The following is a 20568-nucleotide window of genomic DNA, read 5'->3' on the forward strand; positions in this document are numbered from 1 at the left end:
AGTTGGAGATGTGGGTTAAATTTCATGCAAGACCCTCAAGAGCAGTGACACTGGCCTTCCCTGCAACTTCCTGTCTCTGAACATATACTCACATAATGGGACACTAGCCAATAGTGAAACTGAAATACAACTAGAGCTACAAGCAACAACTTGGATGAGACATGCAGACTGATTCTAATTATGCACATTCCAAAAGCAGGCAGTATTAAATTGTAATTTTTAGCTATATATACACAGGAGTAAAAACTATAAATGAAAGCAAGGAAATAACAATTATGAAGGGCAGAATGGTCCTTATTTCAGCGAGAGGCTGGGGTGAAGGGAGTGTGATTGGGAAGGAACACACAGGGGGATGGACTGGAAATGTTCCATTATTGGTCTTGGTGGCAATTACACAATGTCTGTCTTATAAGTATTTGCTATGTTGCATATGTATGTGTATTAGTTCTCTATTGCTGCTACAACAAATTACCACAAACTTAGTGGCTTAGGCCATTATTCTGCCTGCACATATGTATTATGTACATTTCTGAATCTGTGTACTATTTCTCAGTGACAAAAGGTTAAAAGTTAAACTGTGATATGTAAATACAAAGGATTCCCATACAACCAGGAAAAAGAACGACCCTTTTTAATTTAGTGTTATGGAATAGTCTGTAAGAAATATTTTTAAAGCTGTGTTAGAACTATTGTATAAGGTACGCTGTCATTTATGTAAAAAGGTGTGAGGGGAAGCATATCTATATGTATTTGATTTTATATGCTCAAAGCGTTAGAGAAAAACGAAAGCAAAGCAAAACAAAACACAACGAGAGAAGGAGCTTTTTCTATCTGCCTAAGAAGTATTTCTCAGTGACCTAAAACCAGGAGGTTTTACCAGCCCTTTGAAGATAATAGTAAGGAATCAGCACCAGCCCTTGAAAAGACACATAGAATTGCATGGAATTTATAGGGAAGATAACATGGAATTATGATGTAAACAAAACCCTTCCCTGGCAATCTTATCTTTAATACACCACTAAGAAAATAAAAAAGAATGTCATGCAGATGGAAAATTACACTATTCAGTTGCCCCAGGGTGTGAATTCTGTGGCAGAATTCAGAATTGCAAAGGAGACAATAGATAAATGCAATTAGTTATGTAACGTTTGGGAACCTCCTGGAGAGCAGCCAACCCCCTGGAAAATGGCCAAGCATGGCATCCCAGGGGAGCTGTCAATGGGAGAGAGGTCCTGCCACCTGTGATGGGTGGGGCCACTGACGCATTTCCAGCTTGTGTCTGAACACTGATGTACCAACATTTCCTCCAGATCCATTAAGAAGTCAGGGGTAGATGATGCTGGTCTGAAGTGTGGAAACACTTATGTCAATCCAGAAGCTCCTAGTCCATCTGTATTCACTCTGGGGCCATCTTGAGAATCCGTGTCCAAGGGCAAAGGAGAGACCAGATCAAACTAGGATTCATTCACTTATTCATTCGTTTCATTTATTTGCTCATTCACTTAATCAATATTTATTGAGTGGCTTATCTTCTAAGTGCTAATAGCATAAGACATAGAGCATGATTTCAATATATAAATATATATTTAAAACAGGTAACTATACTATTTTGCTTAAGGATAAACACATAGGTGGTAAAATTATATATGAAAACAAGAAGATGACCATCATAAAAGTCAAGGTGATGGTTACATCCAAGGAAGGTGGAGGAACACGTGCCTGGGGGAGGTGGAGGCTGGCACAGTCCTGGGTGAGGCAGCCCATTCTTCTGTACCATTCTTTGCCTGCCTGACCCCTTTTGACACAGAGAAAAGTGACTGCATAGATATGGACTGAAAACATGCCGGGTAGAGCAGCACACTGGAATTTTTACACTTGCGGATACTAATAGTTGTGCACTCTTAATAACACCCAAGTCAAAAGTAACTACCACAGCCATATCCCTTGGAGAACTATACATTAAACAGCAGAGGCAAGTAGCACTAGCTACCTTGAAAATTAAAACCCATTTCCTTATTCTTATATATAAATAGAAAACCACAGACCAGAAGACATTGGAAGGAATCCTATGAATGCATGGTATCTGCTACTCTTGAGTTTTTCTGACTAATAAATGTCAGTATTTCTCAGGGCATCCTTATTTAACAGCTTTAAATGGCATTTAATATCATTTTTATTCATGTCTGAGGATGAACTCTTGTTCACAAAAGGAAGAAGAAAGGAACAAAGAGGAAATATCAAATGAACTGCAAAAATAAGTTCGAAATGGCAATAAACACACATCTATCATTAATTACTGTAAATGTTAATGGACTAAATGCTCCAGTCAAAAGACACAGAGTGGCAGACTGGATAATAAAGCAAGAGCCTTCAATATGCTGCATACAAGAGACCCACTTTAGGGAGAAGGACACATATAGATTGAGAGTGAAAGGATGGAAAAGGATATTCCATGCAAATGGAAAAGCCAAAAAAGTAGGTGTTGCAGTACTGATTTCAGACAAAATAGACTTTAAAACAAAGGCCATAAAGAAAGATAAAGAAGGACATTTTATAATGATTAAAGGAGTGATACAAGATGAGGATATTACACTCGTTAATATATATGCACCCAATATAGGAGCACCTAAGTACATAAAACAATTACTAACAGAGATAAAGGGGGATATTGATGGGAATACAATCATAGTCAGAGATTTTAACACTGCATTAACATCACTAGACAGACCTTCCAGACAGAAAATAAATAAGGCAACAGAGAAATTAAATAATACAATAGAAAAATTAGATTTGGTGGATATTTTCAGAGCATTACACCCCCCCCCCAAAATAGGATATACATTCTTTTCAAGTGCACATGGAACATTTTCCAGGATCGATCATGTACTTGGGCACAAAAGAAACCTCAACAATTTTAAGAAGATAGAAATTATCTCAAGCATCTTTACTGACCACAATGCCATGAAACTAGAAATCAACTACAGAGAAATAAAGGAGGACAAAAGGAAAGCATGGAGATTAAACAACATGCTTTGACAACAGATGATCAGTCCTGGAGGTCTAACATTGGATTGTTAAGATTTCCAGAATAAAATGAAAAAGAATGGAGAAAAATATATTTCCCAGGAAAATAAAATTTCCCAGAGCTTAAGTGACACATGAGTCATCAGACTCAAATGGCCCATAGAAAACTGAGGGGGATGAACTTGAAGAATTAACTCTTGGACACAGCTTCATGACATTTCAGACCCCAAGTAGAAAAAGAAAGCCCTAAAAAATACAAGAGAGAAATAACAGGCCACCTATAAAGGAAGAAGAATTAGGTGACCTTCAGACTTCTGGATTTTTACACTGAAGTTGGGACAATGTCTTCAAAGTTCTGAGGAGAAATTATTTTGAACCTAGAATTCCATAGTCAGCTAAAGTGAGGCAGAGTGAGATATTTTCTTGCATTTAAGGATCAAAGTTTCCCTTCTAAATACCCTTTCTGAGGAAGTTACTTGAGCAAAGTGAGAGTGAGAAGATACAATGGAATGCACAAGGAAATTTATTCTTTTTAATTCCTAGGTAACAACTGTGCAGGAGGTAACTGATCTAAATTAGAATAAGAAGCTGGTGGGCTCTGAGGAAATATCTTCAAGGAGAAGAACATGAATTCTAAAATTAAACAGGAATGAAGAAATGAGGAATTAGAAACCATGAGCGGAAAAATACCAAAAGTTGTACGAAAGAGTCAAGTCAATTATAAAGTAAGCTAAAACGAGGTATGGTTGTGAGAAATTAGTAGAGTGTAAGCAAAATCTACAATATTCAGAGAGAATCCACAATATTCAGACCTTAGGGACACTCTTTGAGGGATTAAGGGTCAGAACACTCAACCAATGAAGTATAAAATATAACCCCAGAAGACAATTTGGCCCTTCAGTGTACAAAATTTATGTAGATAAAATAGAAGACCTGAAAATGGTAATCAACCATGAAAATAGAAGACTTGAATATGGTAATCAACTATGACAATATAAAGTAGAACGACTCACAGAAGAGGAAGAAATATGGTTGAACAGTTGTAGGCAGGTTAGGGGTCCCAATATCCTTGCACATTGAGAGATATTGTAGAGTTGATGGATCCAAAAATACAGTTTTAAGTATGTAAATAAAAGCTATTTGAGGCTATAAATAACTCATAAAACAAAATAAACATAATAAAAATAATTGGATTACCAGGGGCTAAGGTTGGGGATGGAATTGCCTGCAAAGGGGCATGAGGAAATTTTATGGGGTAATGGAGAGATTCTATACTTGACTTTGGTGGTGGTTACAACACTGTTGAGTTTTGCCAAAATTCACAGAACTATACACAAAAAAGGGTGAATTTCATTGCATATAAATTATAACCCAATATGTCCAAGAAGGGGTAGGGGAGATGGAAGTCAACTAAATCCTTACCTTTCATATTGAGGACTGAAAAGTAATGTGTGAAACTGATAAATCAAAAAATAGCAATAAATAGAATCAGCAAGGGAAATTACCACCACCAGAAACAGCTAAAAGTACTTCTTGGAAGCAGTACTGGAGAAATAGACTATTATTTAGCTTTATAATCTTACTATATATATTTTTTTCACTTAGTTATTGGCATCAGCATTTTCTTTAAAATGCTGTCACATTTTTTAAATACAGAAAAGTCTCTGGAGTAGTACAAAGAACTTCTATACATTCTTCTCCCAATAACCTCCTTTGTAGCGAAGGATACAAGCTAGGCTCACATGTTGTACTCCCTACCCTCCTTCAATCTGGAGCAGTTCTTCCATCTTTTCTTCTCAACTTTCATGATCTTGATATTTCTGAAGATTACAGGCTGGTCATCTTACTTTGTTCTTCAGTTTGGGTTAGTCTGATGTTTCCTCGTGATGAGACCCAAGTTAGGTATTTTGGTCCTGATATCACTGAAGGGATGCTGTGTTTTCATCCTAATGGGTGATCTACGAGATGATGTTGATTTGCTGTATTACTGCTGGTATTAACTAAGACAACAACTACCAGGTTTCCTCGGTATAAAATTAAATTTCTCTTCTTTATAATCAATAAGTATTTGAGGGAGGATATTTTGAGACTACGTAAAATCCTGTTCCACACCCTACTTTCACCTATTAGTTACTAAGATCCATTGGTGCTCTTAACTGGAATTGGTTATTACTATGATTGCCAAATGGTACATTTTATTTAGTAGATTCATAAATTCCTATTTATTCAATTGATTATAATCTATTAGTGTCATCATTTTGATTCTCAACTTGTTCCACATTTGGGCAGTAGGAGTCCCTTTGCTGGCTTCTGTGTCATTTTTGACATATCTGTCATTCTTTGAGCATTTCCTTATTTTTCAGCACAAGAGGATGTTCCAGGCTCATCTCGTTCTCTTTCTGCCTCAGTTCTAGCATCAGTCAGTTGCTTCAAGTCTCCGTTTAGTGGAGACTTAGAAACCAAGCTTTAAGCGCTAGCTGTGCTCATTGCTATTAGGAGTGCAAATCTTCCATGACCTCTCAATGGACATAGCTAGGAAATATGTGTATGTATGTACATAAACATATATTTACATATATATTTATAATACTCTGAGTTCATACTTATAACTCCAATTCCATTCCAGTACCAAAGGGCTAATCTTAGGCTTCCTCCTTCCCATATTTGTATCTCCTTCCTCTAAGAGTGAAAAATACTGGCTCTTGTTATCCACAGTATATTTACTTTTTTGCTTAATTACTCTGTATGTATTCATTTTCCTGAAGCCATCAGGTTGCCACCCTACTTGTACCCACTCCCTGTGGCTCTGGCCACTGCCAGGCTCCCTTCTCACTCCACTTGGTATGCATTATTTTGATAAACTTAAAAGGGAAAAATTAAGTAGCCAAATATTGTAAAAAGAACAAAATATAATATTGTGAGAGTTAGTGTCAAGTAATATACTTACTGCTCTAAAAATCAAGGGGTAACCCAGATCCATGGCTTCCCTTCCCTACCCACCTCACTACAATTGTAATATACTTCAAAGTTTGATCTATTCTAGAAAGAAGTAGGAAGTGAATAGCTTGACTCTATTATCCTCCATTGATGTTGAGTACTGCATGCAGCATGCGCATGCGCACGCGCGCGCGCGCGCACACACACACACACACACACACACACACACACACACACACACCACCACCACCACCACCACCACCACCACCACCACCACCACCACCACCACCACCACCACCACCACCACTTTATGCTCCAGGTACTTGATAACCTGATTCTACTACAAGGAGCGAGTTTTACCTGCAATGTCACAGTAAACAGTCTGTTGGTAGAGTATGGCTTCCCGAGGGTTAAAGTACACAGTGAAAAACATGAAAGAATCATTCAAAAACAATATGAAGAAGGGAAGGTACTGCTTTTAATTTTGCTGTTGTTACAACTCCAGGAAATCTGAAGGAAATATGTTTACAATAAATAAAAGAAAGCCCTATTTTACACAACATATAGGAAATCTCTGCTGCTTGAAGCTTCAAAGATCATGTCAGTGAGTTTATGAATACATAATTAGTTACTAAAGGAAACTAGGATGCTTAGGGCATCTTTTCAATTTGTGGATTCAATGAACATTCATTGGATGCCAATGTGTGTCCAGCGCTGGGCTTCAGAGATGAAGAAATGTGTGATCTAAGATTGCATGTATGAAAATGATTACTAATATCTTATGCAGTAAGTGCTGAGCCTTATCTATATAAGGGCCAGAAAGGCCACAGAGAAAGCTAGCTTACTTGATGGAGAAACCACATTCCTACCTTTTGAGTGACAGCATAAGGAAATATTTTTGTTCTGTGAAAACAGCGATAGCCCAAGGCAGAACAATGGCCAGACCAAAACCTGGATCTGACCCAGTGTCAGATTTCTCATTTTACCTCAAATGACTCAAAAGTCATAATAAAAAAACTGAGTTTTGAAAATTGTAATGCAACATGCCACATGTCAGAATCCCCTTGAGATAGTCTTTGAAAAATATTTTTCTACTAACCATGTAACTTCTCAGGGCTGTAAAGGAGATGCTATAGCACCTGCCTCAAAGGGTTTCCTAAGGGCTGATGAGGTAACGCAGGTCAAACGCTTTGCCCCGTGTTCAATACATAGTAAGAGCTTAGTAAATAACTGTTTGCTATGATTGATGTTATTTTTATGCCACTTGGAAAAACTAAGATGAAAGTATCAGAAAAGTTAGGGAGAAAAAGTATGGTTTTTTCCTATGGTTTTTATAAGTAGGGCCAAGTAAGGCAACAGTGATAAGCACATACAAAAATCTATAAACAGTCCTACCAACTAAATAGAAAACTAAGGAAAGGCAAGTTCATAAATAATTAGGATCCAGTTTCAGACAGTTCCCCGTGCATGTTTATATCCAGTCTGGGCCAAAATGAATGTAGTGCTGGAATAGAGAATCAAGCAGAGAGCAAAGCAGTTTAAAACGCAGACGTCAAACCAAAGGAGGGAGATAGAAAACTAGAGCTGATTTGGGTTTGCTTATGAAGGTAACAGATTGGTGAGTGTGCTTCCCAGGCAGTGGCCCCCTGATTGCAGGACAATGAAGAGCACAGAGCCTCCAAGAAGCAGCAGTGGGGGCGGTGGGTGTTACATGGGTCCTCTTACAGCCAGATCAGGCCAATAGAATGAAAGCTCCATGAGGATGAGCGCTGTTCCATCTCCAGCACCTAAACCAGAGGTGGCTCATAGTTGGTGTTCAAATTATTTACTGAATCAGCCATATCCACTTAGTTTGTCCACCGTGTAGTTACTGGCAGATGCCTGTTAATCTCTGCACCTATTTATGCCATTTTCTTCTCAACTGGAATCACAAAAGTCATACAATTTTAGAGCTGACAGGAACTTTGGAGATCATGCAGATAGGGAAATTTAAACTAAATAATTAACTAAAATAATAAAATAGGGAAGTCCTGGGCGCTTTCCCTTATCTGGGCATTTCACTGGGGGGCTTTTCCAAACCTTGAAACAGTATCTGTTCCTTTCTGATAAAGGGCAAATGCCTGGCCCATTTTGATTTGTGGGAGTGTTGGTGATATGGAGTGTTAGGAACACTCACGGCCACAATGAGCAGAAGAGCCACGCAAAAGAGGTGGTTCATCCGTTCACTAGTGTATCCATGGGTATTCCGTCTCAGAATGGCTGAAGACCTGGGTTTACTCCTAACCCCTGAGACAAATGTATTCCCCTGATGGGTTTAGACTCTGTTGTACTATGTAAGTGTAGAATGGACACAGCTAACCTGTTCCTGTCCAAACTGACTGACTGCAGGGGCCAGCTTAGATCCCCAAAAAACCTCTGCTAGAAAAGTCTCACCAGAGTGGTAGGAAATGCTCCAAAAAGGATACACTGGCAGTCAAATAAGCTCAGTACATGTGGGCAAATTCAAGGAACTTACGGTTTGAGGTGGGCTAGACCACTTTCAAAAGCATTATCCAAGCAAGAAAGTCCAGGGTCCATATGCAGACAAGAAGGCAATGCACTTAAGTTCTATCCCAGAAGCACTCTTGGACATCCTATCATCAAAGAAGTCTGACTGTCAGATTGTTGGTTTGGAAAACGGTAGGTCAGACATACTCCTGAAAGGCAACCAGAATCTCCCAAAGCACTGACATTTGGATATGACTCACGAGCATATTGTCTGACATGGAGGCCCCTGGAGGCTGAGAAGCCCTTTTGCTTGGTGAGCAAAAACCAGTGCCAGGGAATCTGAGTCCACAGGGTTCAGACTGAGTGAAGGGGACTGTGGGTGCAGTGCTTCCTTATCCTGGGCTGCAGCTGTTTTGTTGTGCCTACTACATCTGCTAGTAATTTATAGCTTTTACTGAGCCTCAGGAGATAATTCAAGGACAAATCCTATTTGAAAACCTCTCCTGGGCTTCTATCAGTTAATGTGCATTAAGAAGGCCGAGTGTATCTGTAAAAACAGAAGTGTGATCATTCAGTTTCCTCTCACAGAGGGATGCTTTCAATATTAGGTCATTTGAAAGAGTTTGGAACATGTAGAAGGATACTTTAATTTTTCAGTTGGGATTAAAATAAAAGTTAAAAAGCTTCAATTCCTTTACAACAAAAACTCATTATAGCATTTTCTAGCAAACCACAGAAAGCAAACTCCAGAAACAGGCAATCAGTCTAAAATGACCCCAATTTTACCTATGTATCTTTGATACATTTTATATTACTTTTCCGACACTTCTGAAGTTAACTTCCATGACATTTATGTTTCTGAAAAGAATTTTTCTTTTACTGCTCAGTTCTAAAGTCTCTTCCTGAAAGCCAAAACATTCAGAATGTTCCCTACTGGCTGTGACATCAGTGTCCTTTCTTCCCAGTCCTAGGAAACCAACCCCATCACACAGAAACCCCTGCTGTTCTGCTTTCCTCCCATCTATAACCCCTTTCCCACCTCTGTCCATTTTCCTGCTCCAAAAAAGATACTAAGTACATAGAAGATAATCTGCAAATGATCAATACCTTGTTTGTAATAATTGCCTTCAGTTTTACTGTAATTATCTTTCTCCTTGGTCTTAGTGCTTTGATTTCCTCTCAGATCTATAAGTGCATTTCACTTATTAATCAAGTGACCAGCTAGAAGGAATTAACTTTGAATTTTCAGGTCTAAAGTTAATTCCCATATTTGCAGTTTTTGCCCCAATATTAAATATCTCTGCATATGGAAATTCATGTTTCCTTCTGGTACAAGAACAACCAAGTGGCTTGACAGGAACAGTTGTGAGACTTTCCGAAAGCTGTCTATGAACATACTGCCACTGGTTCATGATAGGTGATTAATAAGATCATGAGAAAAGTGTCCCATTAAAATAATCTCCTTAAAAATTGTACCAGCAATGATTAAAGAGGCTCTTTAAATATCTCCCTTGAAAATCTTTAAATAAAAATGAAATATTTTAAAAATCACCTTTCTTCCCTCCCTCCTTTATTACACATCTTCTTCCTTCCTTCTTTCTAGTGAAGAATTATTTCTTGAAAATTTTGCAAAATCAAAACCTAAAGTACAAGAACAGAGGGTCATCTATACAGAGGGTTGGTCTGATTTACTTGGTTTATCTGGAAAGTAGTTGACAATATGACTCAATGTCTAAATTTATCATATAAAAAAACTGCATTTTAATTCCCAATTTACATTTAGAAGAGTAAATTCAAACATTTGCCCATTCAAATGTTATCCTTTCCAATCATAGTCTCTAATCTGACAAGAGATTGAATTGTATCTAACTCTAAATCATAATATTCGCAACCATTAATTGAGAACTCATACTCCTAGCACTGTGTCGAGTGCTGTTATACATTATCTAATTCAATCTTTACAACCTTGTGAGGTAGTATTAGTCCCATTTCAAAGATGAGAAAACCAAGCCAAGAAGAAGTATCTCACCCAAGGCTATATTAATAGTAAGTGGCAGAAGCTGGGATTCTATAATACTATTTGCTTTAACTTCCTGAATCCCACTGCAACTATACAAAATGTCAGGTCTCGCCTTTTTCATATTATTTAGAAAGTGCCAGAAGAAATTTTAAAATGCTACAGCTGACAATCGCTTAATTAAAGCCAGCATGGCCTGGTGTTCCTGCATAATCATATGTTCAGGTACCTTGGAAGGAGACTCACAGGAGGTTCTTATGGATGACATAGTCAATATTAGCATGCTGCTGCTCTTAAGAAATGCATGGGTAGATCTTTATCAAGCTATCCTGGTTAGGTCAGGGTACAGTCAGGTCAGAACAAGGTCAGTGAATGATGACTTCAAGAGCAGCTATAATGTGTAATGAATTCCATCATGTTCCACCAAAATGAAAATATTCTTGACTACCTAGACAAATATTTTCAGTTATCGTATTTCAGAAAAATTTAAAGAATTTTTTTGGGAAGTAAAAATATCCTATTAAAGTCAAATTTCCAGCTATCAATTAGAGGGGGAAAACAGTATGGATTAGAAGCTGTAATCTGTGTAACTATGCACAGTTGCTCTTTTAGAATCTTCCTAAAGGAGGTTTAGGAGTAACCTAAACCTAGGAGAAACCGTGGATCTTTTTATGGTCACTTAGGGCAAACAGAAGTGTCTCAAAGAGAAATAGGGAAAAAATAGAAGCTAAAAAATTGTAGGTAAACTATCCTAATTATCAGTGAGAGAGAAGACTGAATTGGCACATGAAAGGAGATTTTTCTATTCCATTATATCTCCTAGGACAGGAAACTGAATTTAGTAAAGTTTTGATTCTCAAAATAATGACCAGAAAAGTTTTAAGAGAAGGGTTTAAAATTTGGTCATTTGTCAGAGAAAATTTCACAAAAGGTGTGTTCATTCTTGGGTGAGATACTCTAACCGCTACATGGTGAAAATTCCAGTCGGGTTTTGCAGAGCTGAGTCAGTTGTGTGTGATGTTCACGCCTTTCTCTGTAGAGAATAGACTCACATCTCTTCCAACAAGGAGGAGTGTTAATTTATTTAACGAGCCATGAGGAAACTTGCTGTTTCTAAGACTTCCTTAGGCCTCCCTCGACCTCCAATACAATAGTGAATATACCAGCACAACTGGAAAAGGTTTGGCTGAGCACAAAGAACTGAGAGGACGAACAATAATAAAGGGAGGGTGAAGGGATGGGAAAACCGCACTGATGGAAGAGCTGTGACTTGTCAGGGACAGTGCGCTCTCAGCGGATCCCTGTCCTCCTTGCTTCTTTCTGGTGTCCATTTCCAAGGAGTCAGCGCCCACACCTTTGCAATGTGACTCACGGCTAATGGTACGAGAGGTGGAAAAGTGTGCAGTAAAAAGCTAGCTTCTTCCTCTTTGGTAGCCATCTGGGCTCCTACCCAACCTGGTTCTGCTGAGCTCACATGCTGTGCCAACTTGGGAAAAATAAAGTAAACTAAATTTGAGCTGTGCTTTCAAAGTCTAAATTGCTGAACCATGTGTTTTCTGTAGGCTTAGGTGACAACAAAGTATGGTTTACTATTACTTACATGGTAATAAAGAAATTATCAAGTTTCTCTCCCTTTTTAAGACTTAGTTAAATTAAGCTGAAGCTTCCCTAGGGATATGGGATGAAATTTTCTTTGATGAAAAAAACATTTGCTGTTAGAAGGAGAAATGTCTTCCTGGCTCACTAATGTCAGCCAATCAGCTAAGGCTAGTTTGAGTAAATATCTTTAATGTCTCAGATCTTTCTTTTTGAGAGAATATCAAGTGTCCAATATTCAGAAAATCACTGCATCTTAAAAGTGTGACCTGAGCCAGCCATATCAAAGTTCAGAAACAAGACCAGCACATCTGTGCAGTGATTTCTCAGAGGGCTCCTAGATGCCCATGGAAATCAAAAGCTTATTTCTCTCTTTTAGCCCAGTGGTATTGTTCTGCCTCTCAATTCTCAGAACTGTGTTTTTTGTCTTTGAATCTCTCTCACTCAAGGTACCCAAGAGACCTAAGCAGAGGAAATAACAGAATGAGACTGTCAAAATTCTGTACAGCCAGAGTCCATCTAGTAAAATAGAATACTATATTTCTGAAAGTAGTCAATTCCACTTGTTTTACTGGAAGGTACAAAACATGCATAACAGACTCGATTTTGCAATTGTTTTCAAAGGGGGAAGAAACCTATATGGACGCAGGTGCCTTGAGAAATGATCAGTATTCTATAGAACCCAGTGCTTTCCCTAGGTAAGGAATAAATAGGAAACTTTAGGTTAATTACATTAATATTTTAAGAAATTATCAAAAGAGTTGACATGAGGAATTTGATATAAATAGTAGTAATATATCACATGCTCTAATGACTAGAACAACAATTACGGTTACTATTAAAATATCAAAAAATTACCAAGTAAAGCTGAAAATAATTCCTTCCAGCCCATTTTCCGTTATGTGCCCAGGACTGCCTTCTCCCTGTGGTCACTCTGGGTCTTTCCCCACTTCTTTTCTCCACCAGTGAACATGTCTGGGGTCTCTCAAAAGAAAAACTTCCACTTCTGTACACCTTGATCGCATCAGTACCAAAAATGCCCCAGCATAATTCCTCTAGGTTCTGGCAACAGACACTATGGCAAGAGGATGTAATAAGCATGATAAAAAGAAAGTGAGACAGTGGAACTAACCAGGGGCCAAGTAGTAAACAGGTGGTAGAACAGAGAAAGAACTTGCAGTTCTAGAGTTTTGCATCAGTCATTCTTATAGCATGGAATCAAACTGCTTCTCACATGATCATATAAATAAAATTTGATTTAAATTCAAACCCATCACCACCTGTTGGCAATTTAGGGACAGTGACTGATCTCTTAACCTTGGATCGACTTGCTTTAAATTGAGACCCTAAAATAGAAACAATGTTGCCATAAAACACTCAATATGCAGAGAACATATAAGGGCTAAACTAACCTTCCTTTTAGCTGATGTATTTAAAGAACCAGATATATAAACATGGATCTGAGAAAAATAAGCATATGATTTCTTATTTCTTTTCAGACTCTAAGGTAACATGGGTTTTGGGGTGTTTTTTGTTTGTTTGTTTTTGGGTTTTTTGGTTTTGGTTTACTTTTTAAGTTTACCTCATTTGAAGACAATGTCCTTCCTTGGTAGACACAGGGCTGAAAAGCTCATCAGAAAGCAAGGTAGTCTCTAAACCCTTGCATCCATCTTTAATTTTATTTTTATTTTTTGAACAGGACATCAATTAGAGATTGATTGTTAGATCAGTAGGTGACACTGCTTGTTTTTAATCATCTCAGCTTCTACCATGACCTCAGCTCACATCAAGAAGCTAATTAAAACGAATCACATCCTAATAAAAAAACTAATTGCTGATGCACAGCCCAACTGTCATAAATAGTAGCCATTTGGCATAACTGATCAGAAGACCCTTCAGTAGAAAATGGTGAACAAGGGATAATAGGGTAGAAAGACATGTGGAATAGGCTGGTGAGCTGTCCACTGGCTGGTTCTCCTTGGCTATCCTTCTCTGAGAATTTACAGACTCTCTTCTCTTTGCAGGACCTTTAAAGGTAAGTACCTGAGGGCTGTCTTGGATCCTCTGCAACTTTCCTTCTTTATTCTGCAATTTGAATTTCCATCTGCTTTTCATGCCTTCTGTGAAGACCTCTAACGGATACTCACAAATCCTGCCTCCAGTCCTGATTCCCATCCTACAAATTAAGTACTGCATTTCCAAAATTATCTGGACACCTAGTGTCACCTTAGACTCAACATATTCAGAACCAAACTTATCATCCTTAATTGATTTCCATTTGTTCGTTTATTCGTTCCTTCCCTCCTCCAACCATTAATTGGCACTTTGCTAGGCCTGGGGTACAGACAAGGGTATGGCACCCCCTTGACGTCAAGGAGCTCAGAATCTGTTCCCAATTGGAGAATCATAACCTACTAATCAAAAAGGATCACCATGCCCTACCTCAATATTGTTATTTTGTGTATAAGACAACTGATGCCAAGGGAGATCACATGGTTTGTTTAAGGTCACATTTGCCATCGGCACAGCTAGGAGCTAAACCCAGGACTCCTGACTTGCTAATTTATGTCAAAGACATCATAATTCTCCTACTCACTCTAGTTCAGATCTGAGAAGACATGTGATTCCTCACCATGTCTCATTCTCAATGGCCTGTCAAACAAAAACCAGTTCTCTTTCTTTTGAACCTCTCTCACAGCTGCCATTTCCCTTTGCTTTCTGACCATCACTAGGCTGTTCCAGGTCAGCATCACCCTCACTCTCACACACCACTCTGATCTTGCCTGCAGAGACATTCAGTTTCCCTGAAGCTCCTTGCACTAGTGAATTTCTCCTGCCTGACCTGTATCACCCAATCCACCCTCTATCCATCCTCCTCCAATTTGATCCACAAGTGGATGCCAGGATAATCTTCCTAGAACATGTGGAACACACCATGTTCCTGTTCAAACCTAGCAGTGAGCCTCAGATACCCTCAGCACCAGTTACTAGACTGAGATCTGTGGAACAATGACTCTGATGGATGCTGGGTGGGAAAAGGGGTTTCTGGTGATGGGGAAGTACTGCTTATACTCTTTCCTTGGAGAATCATCTGTTCTTGAACCAGTATTTCCCAAACTTAATTTGACGGTAAAACTCCCTTTTTGCAAAAAACACATACTACCACCCCTCAGATTCACACAAACACCCTGTGGGAGACAGCAGGCTCCAGCACAACAGGTTGCCCAGGAAGCCCAGATATGCCTACTCTCCTCCTCAGTCTCATTTCTTATATTATCCATGACCAGCTGCTCCAGAAAAACTGATCATTTCATTGTTATTTAATATGCTATGCACCTAACAGTTTCCCCTTTCTTTGTTTTCATAATTTCTCCAATGGAAACATTCTCCTTCCTTTCCAATGAATTAAGTCTTACCCTTCCTCCAATATTCAGTTCAGATCTCATCTCTTCTATAAATCCTTTCCCAACTATCTCATCCAAAATTACTGTAGTATTTGTTTACCTGTATCAGAAAACCAAGATCTCAACAGTGGAAAATACCCACAGTTCACGTTTGAGTCAAGAAGCTAACAAAATGACAGAATTTTCCCATCAAATACTTGCCAAAGTAATTCACAAGGTACAATTATATTACACTCACAAGAACTGTATTTCTATAAAACTATCAGGATAGTTAAGCAGGGAAAAAAGGAATTTTAACATCAATAAGTAAATCACCATAACTAACAGAGTTCTGCTGTTTTGACCAGAATAACAAGGAAGGAAAGACACTAGGAAAGGGAAACATTAGGAAAAGTTCATGCCTTCATTTTCATTTTGCAAAAATTGTCAAGAACCAGCTAATGAATACTATCATGAGAAGAAAACCTGAATACTGTCAGAAAAGACAAAATCATTACAGATGCCATTAACACCACTTATACTCTTAGCAAATATTGTCCCCCTTCCTGGTGATTTTTTTTCATACAATGAAAACAAAATCAGTCTCATTTATTTAAAAGGTATAATTTCAGTGTATCACTATTTTAAAAGATGTTTTTCTTCCTTATGGTGAAAAGATGCTTTGTGATAAGAATGCCCAATTTAGTTCCTATCTAGAATTCAAAAGTAATCATATTAAATGCCACATTTTAACACACACATATATCTGCATCAAGAAGCTTCGGGTTTCAGGGATGAGAAGAAAATCTGAGGTAAGCCTAATCTTTCTACTTCTGAATTGGAAATATACAAGACTTACCTGCTGTTCTCCCACCTCCTCCCAGAGGCCACCCACTCCCAGAAGGCTATGAGAAAAGGACAGCAGTCATCAGCCTGGATTCTCCAGTACTAGCTGGGAAGAATCTTGGGCTGTCTACACTAGGGACCTTATCAGTCATGTCTAAGATTGCCATGATTGATTGCTCCTCTATGCCTCTGCCCTACTTAGCAACTTGCTTGCTTGGACTTATAATGCCTTCATGACCTTTTCAACCTCTTTGGGCTTCAGTTACTTTTATAGGGACATGTCCTGTCTTTCCAAGACTATGTATTCACCTTGATTTAACCTCTTTCTGGTCTAACCCATTATATCTAAAGATCCCTTTGCTCAACTGAGCCCCGAACAGTCTTTTGACATGAGAGAAGATTCAGCCTCAAACCACATCTCCAACTATGTTTTCTTACATGAATCCCTTACTTCAAGCAAATGGATCCATTCATGGAATCTTGAATGAATCACGCCATGTACACTCCCAATTTTGTTTTCTAAAAGTTCTATCCTGCAAGACCCAAGTCAAGGCTCTGCTCTCAAAAAGTCTACTCTGACTCCTTAGCCTATGATAATCACCTCAGCCTCTGAACTATTGTCCTGTCTTTACCAATGATTCACACAGCAATTCTCACTAAATATTAGTTTCAAAGGATATCTCCAACAGGACGGCTCCCTCTTAGAGATTTATAATGCACATTATCACATTAAAGACTTTTAGAAGTCTTACACCAAAGAAACCCTTCACACAATATTGAACCTAGTATTTCTCAAACTTATTTAGCCATGGAATCCCTTTTCTGTGTTATAGCCTCTTATAATACTTTGGAAGTGCAGACTTAAGGAAAACTGGTCTACACAGTGGTACTTCTCACAAATGACTTTGTATTCTAATGTGTCCTTGGCTCATGTCCTCTCTCCAACTAGTTTAAATGGTAACAATCCAGCAGCTCTAACTAGCTGTGGGCTTTCTCAATTCTTATTACTGTCTTTATCCTTACATCACTCTATGCTTGCTAAGATAATGTACAGTGCCTAGCACATAGTAAACAGAGAAGATGCTGGCTACCTTCATTTTGAGGCAGTGGGGCAGAATGGTCAAGACTTGGTCTGTGAAACGACCACCTAAATACATAAAGCAAATATTAACAGACATAAAGGGAGGAACTGACAATAACACAACAACAGAAGGAGATTTTAACACCCCACTTACATCAATGAACAGATCATCCAGACAGCAGATCAATAAGGAAACAGTGGCCTTAAATGACATACTAGATCACTGGACTTAATATATATATCTACAGGATATTCCATTCAAAAACAGCAGAATACACATTCTTTTCAAGGGTACATGGAATATTCTCCAGAAGAGATCACATGCTAAGCCACAAAAAGAGTCTCAGCAAACTGAAGAGCTAGAAATTACATCAAGCATCTTTTCCAACTGCAACAATATGAAACTTGAAATCAATTACAGGAAGAAAAATGGCAAAAACAAACACATGGGTCGGACGGAGAAGATGGCGGAGTAGAAGGACGCTGGCAGGTCACCCTCTCCCACAAATACACCAAGACCCACATCTACAGACCCACTCAGCCAACCAGAGCACCTGTGGAACTCCAACAGAACATCGCCCTCTTCAAAAGATAAAGACGCCAAAAATCTGGTAGGAGAAAAGGAAAAAAGAAAGAATAAAAGGCAAAGCAGCGCGGGACGGGTCCCGCGGGGAGGGAGCAGCAAAGGAGGACTGGCGCTCGCTCGCTGGGTCTCCCCTCTCCAACTGAGAGGCCAGCGGGACGGAGGGGGAGCCTCCGAGGCTTGGATCTGTACAGAGCAGCCCTTGACTAACAGAACTAAGTTAAACGGGCACAGAGCATCCCCCCGACACCCAGCCTGAGACGCGGGCCGGCAGCGGAGGGCAGGGCCAGGCTGCACAAGCCGGGCGGAGGATGGAAGTGGCTGCACAGAGGCAGCCCCGGGGGAACGCAAGGGGCTGCGCGCCGCGGCTGTGGGTGCACAGGGCAGAACAACCTGGGCCCTCCATAAAACAGCAAGGTTGATGTGCTCTCGGGGGAAGGGTGCACACCCCCATCTCTGAAAACCCGCGGAAAGTTTTCGGGGGAAGAGAGGCGGGGCTCAGGCACAGCCGCCATATCCTCCGCGCTGAGCACTCAGGCGGGGGCGGGGGCGAAACCTGCATCCGCACCGAAGGGCTTAGCAGCCTCAAAGGCCAGGCTGAGACTGGCCTGCAGCCCGGGGCAGATAGGATCCTTCCATCCATGTCCCTCAGAGAACTTGCTCCACAAAGACAAACAAGGAGCTGGGTTTTGGCTCGGAGCAGGGACAGGGCTGTCCCTCGGTCTTTCCCGAGCCCACCTACGGAGCGCCGACCAGGGCGGAGCGGCAGCCGCACAGAGAGCGGAACTACCGGCGGCGCAGGTAGAGGGAGAGTGGCCCCCCCCCCCCCCACCTTTCGGGCAGGAACACAGCCCCTGACCGAGGTGCTGGGAGGGGGCACAACCCGCCCTCCTACCTGGCCAGTCTGCAACATCTGACTGCGGCATCCGGAGGGGCAGCGACCCGCCCGCCCACAGCAGAGAGCTGCACCTGACCCAGTATTAGGAGGAGGTGCGCACTGCTTGCCGACAGGTGCTGGGAGCAGCACAGAGAGGGCGCCAATGTAGGGCCTCTGAAAACAGCAAGCTGAGCTTCCAAAACAGGACAAAGACAGAAAGACTTCACATTAAAAGCACACAGACTCCAGGAGAACACCAACAACCCCCCCCCCCCTTTTTTTTTAAATCTGTTTTTACCTGTTCAATTTTCTATTACTCTCTTAATCTTTACTTCTTAATTCATTTCTATTTCTCTTGGGTTTTGATGTCCTGCTATTGATTAGATACAGGTTTCAAATACATCTATTCATCTCCCCCCCCCCTTTTTTTGTAAAGGTTTCAAAAGGACGTCTCAACCTGATTAATACTCTGCTTCAACTCACTCTTCTATTATTCATTATACACTGTTTTCATACCCTCTTTCTCCCTTCTTTTAAAATTCTTTCTCTCTCTCTCTTATTTTTTTTCTTTTTTTCCCTAAGTTCTATTCCTAAATAGGCATCAGATAGATAAAATCCTTAAGGACCAAAATAAACAACTGATACTCCATAAACCACAGTGCCAAAGAGGTATGAGCAAGATGAAGCAGAAAAACCTTTCCCAATTAAAAGAACAAGAGAAATCCCCTGAAAGAAAGATCAACGAAATAGATATCGATAGCCTACTAGATCAAGATTTCAAAAAAGGAGTGATCGAATTGCTGAAGGAATTAAAAGAGATAGTGTTTAGAGATATAAAATATGTCAAAAATGAAATTGAAGCTATAAAGAAGAGCCAAGTAGAATGGGTAAACTCATTGACACAGATGAGGAATGATCTAACAGCTGTGCAAAGCCGACTAGATAACGCAGAGGAACGAATTAGTTATCTAAAAGACAGGGCAATAGAAAGCACCCATTCAGAAGAACTACAAGAGAAGCAAATAAAAAATAATAAAAATAGCATAAGGGACCTATGGGATAATATAAAGCGTCCCAATCTTCGCATAATAGGGGTCCCAGAAGGAGAAGAAAGATCAAAGGGGATTGAAAAGGTTTTTGAAGAAATCATGACTGAAAACTTCCCAAACTTAAAGAAGGAATCAGATATCCAAGTACAGGAAGCTCAGAGGGTCCCAAACAGGAAGAACCCAAATAGACCCACACCAAGACATATCATAATCAAGATGGCCAGAGTCAAGGATAAAGAAATGATTCTAAAGGCAGCAAGAGAAAAGCAAAGAGTAAGTTACAAGGGAACCCCCATAAGGCTCTCAGCTGATTTCTCTACACAAACACTACAGGCCAGAAGGGAGTGGCAAGACATATTCAAAGCCCTGAATGAAAAAAAGATGCAGCCTAGGATCCTTTATCCAGCAAGGCTATCCTTGAGGATAGAAGGAGAAATAAAGAGTTTCACAGACAAAAAAAAAAAAGCTGCAGGAGTTTAGCAACACTAAACCCATGCGAAAAGAAATATTGAAAGGGCTATTCTAAATAGAAAAGCAGCAGGATGCTACAGAAATGAGAAACACACAACTGGAAAGGTGATAACTCATGAATTACAAATAAAGTAAACATGAAACTATAAAAGAAGACATACAAATCACTGAGAGTGGGAGAGGGAGGCAGGGAAATATAGAATATTTTTTTTTCTTT

The 20568-nt window shown here is 39.7% G+C and overlaps 1 protein-coding gene across 1 annotated transcript in view; it reads right to left on the bottom strand.

Annotated features, from left to right (window-relative positions):
• The window catches only part of HYDIN (HYDIN axonemal central pair apparatus protein), a 374065-nt gene that overhangs the window by 211110 nt on the left and 142387 nt on the right, over positions 1-20568 (bottom strand). Inside the window, exon 12 of the mRNA XM_064489991.1 lies at positions 6322-6433. Within this exon, the coding sequence (XP_064346061.1) occupies positions 6322-6433 (112 nt within the window). The remainder of the gene's footprint in view (positions 1-6321; positions 6434-20568) is intronic.

Source organism: Camelus dromedarius, chromosome 9, assembly GCF_036321535.1.
Source record: "Camelus dromedarius isolate mCamDro1 chromosome 9, mCamDro1.pat, whole genome shotgun sequence".
Taxonomy (NCBI): Eukaryota; Metazoa; Chordata; class Mammalia; order Artiodactyla; family Camelidae; genus Camelus; species Camelus dromedarius.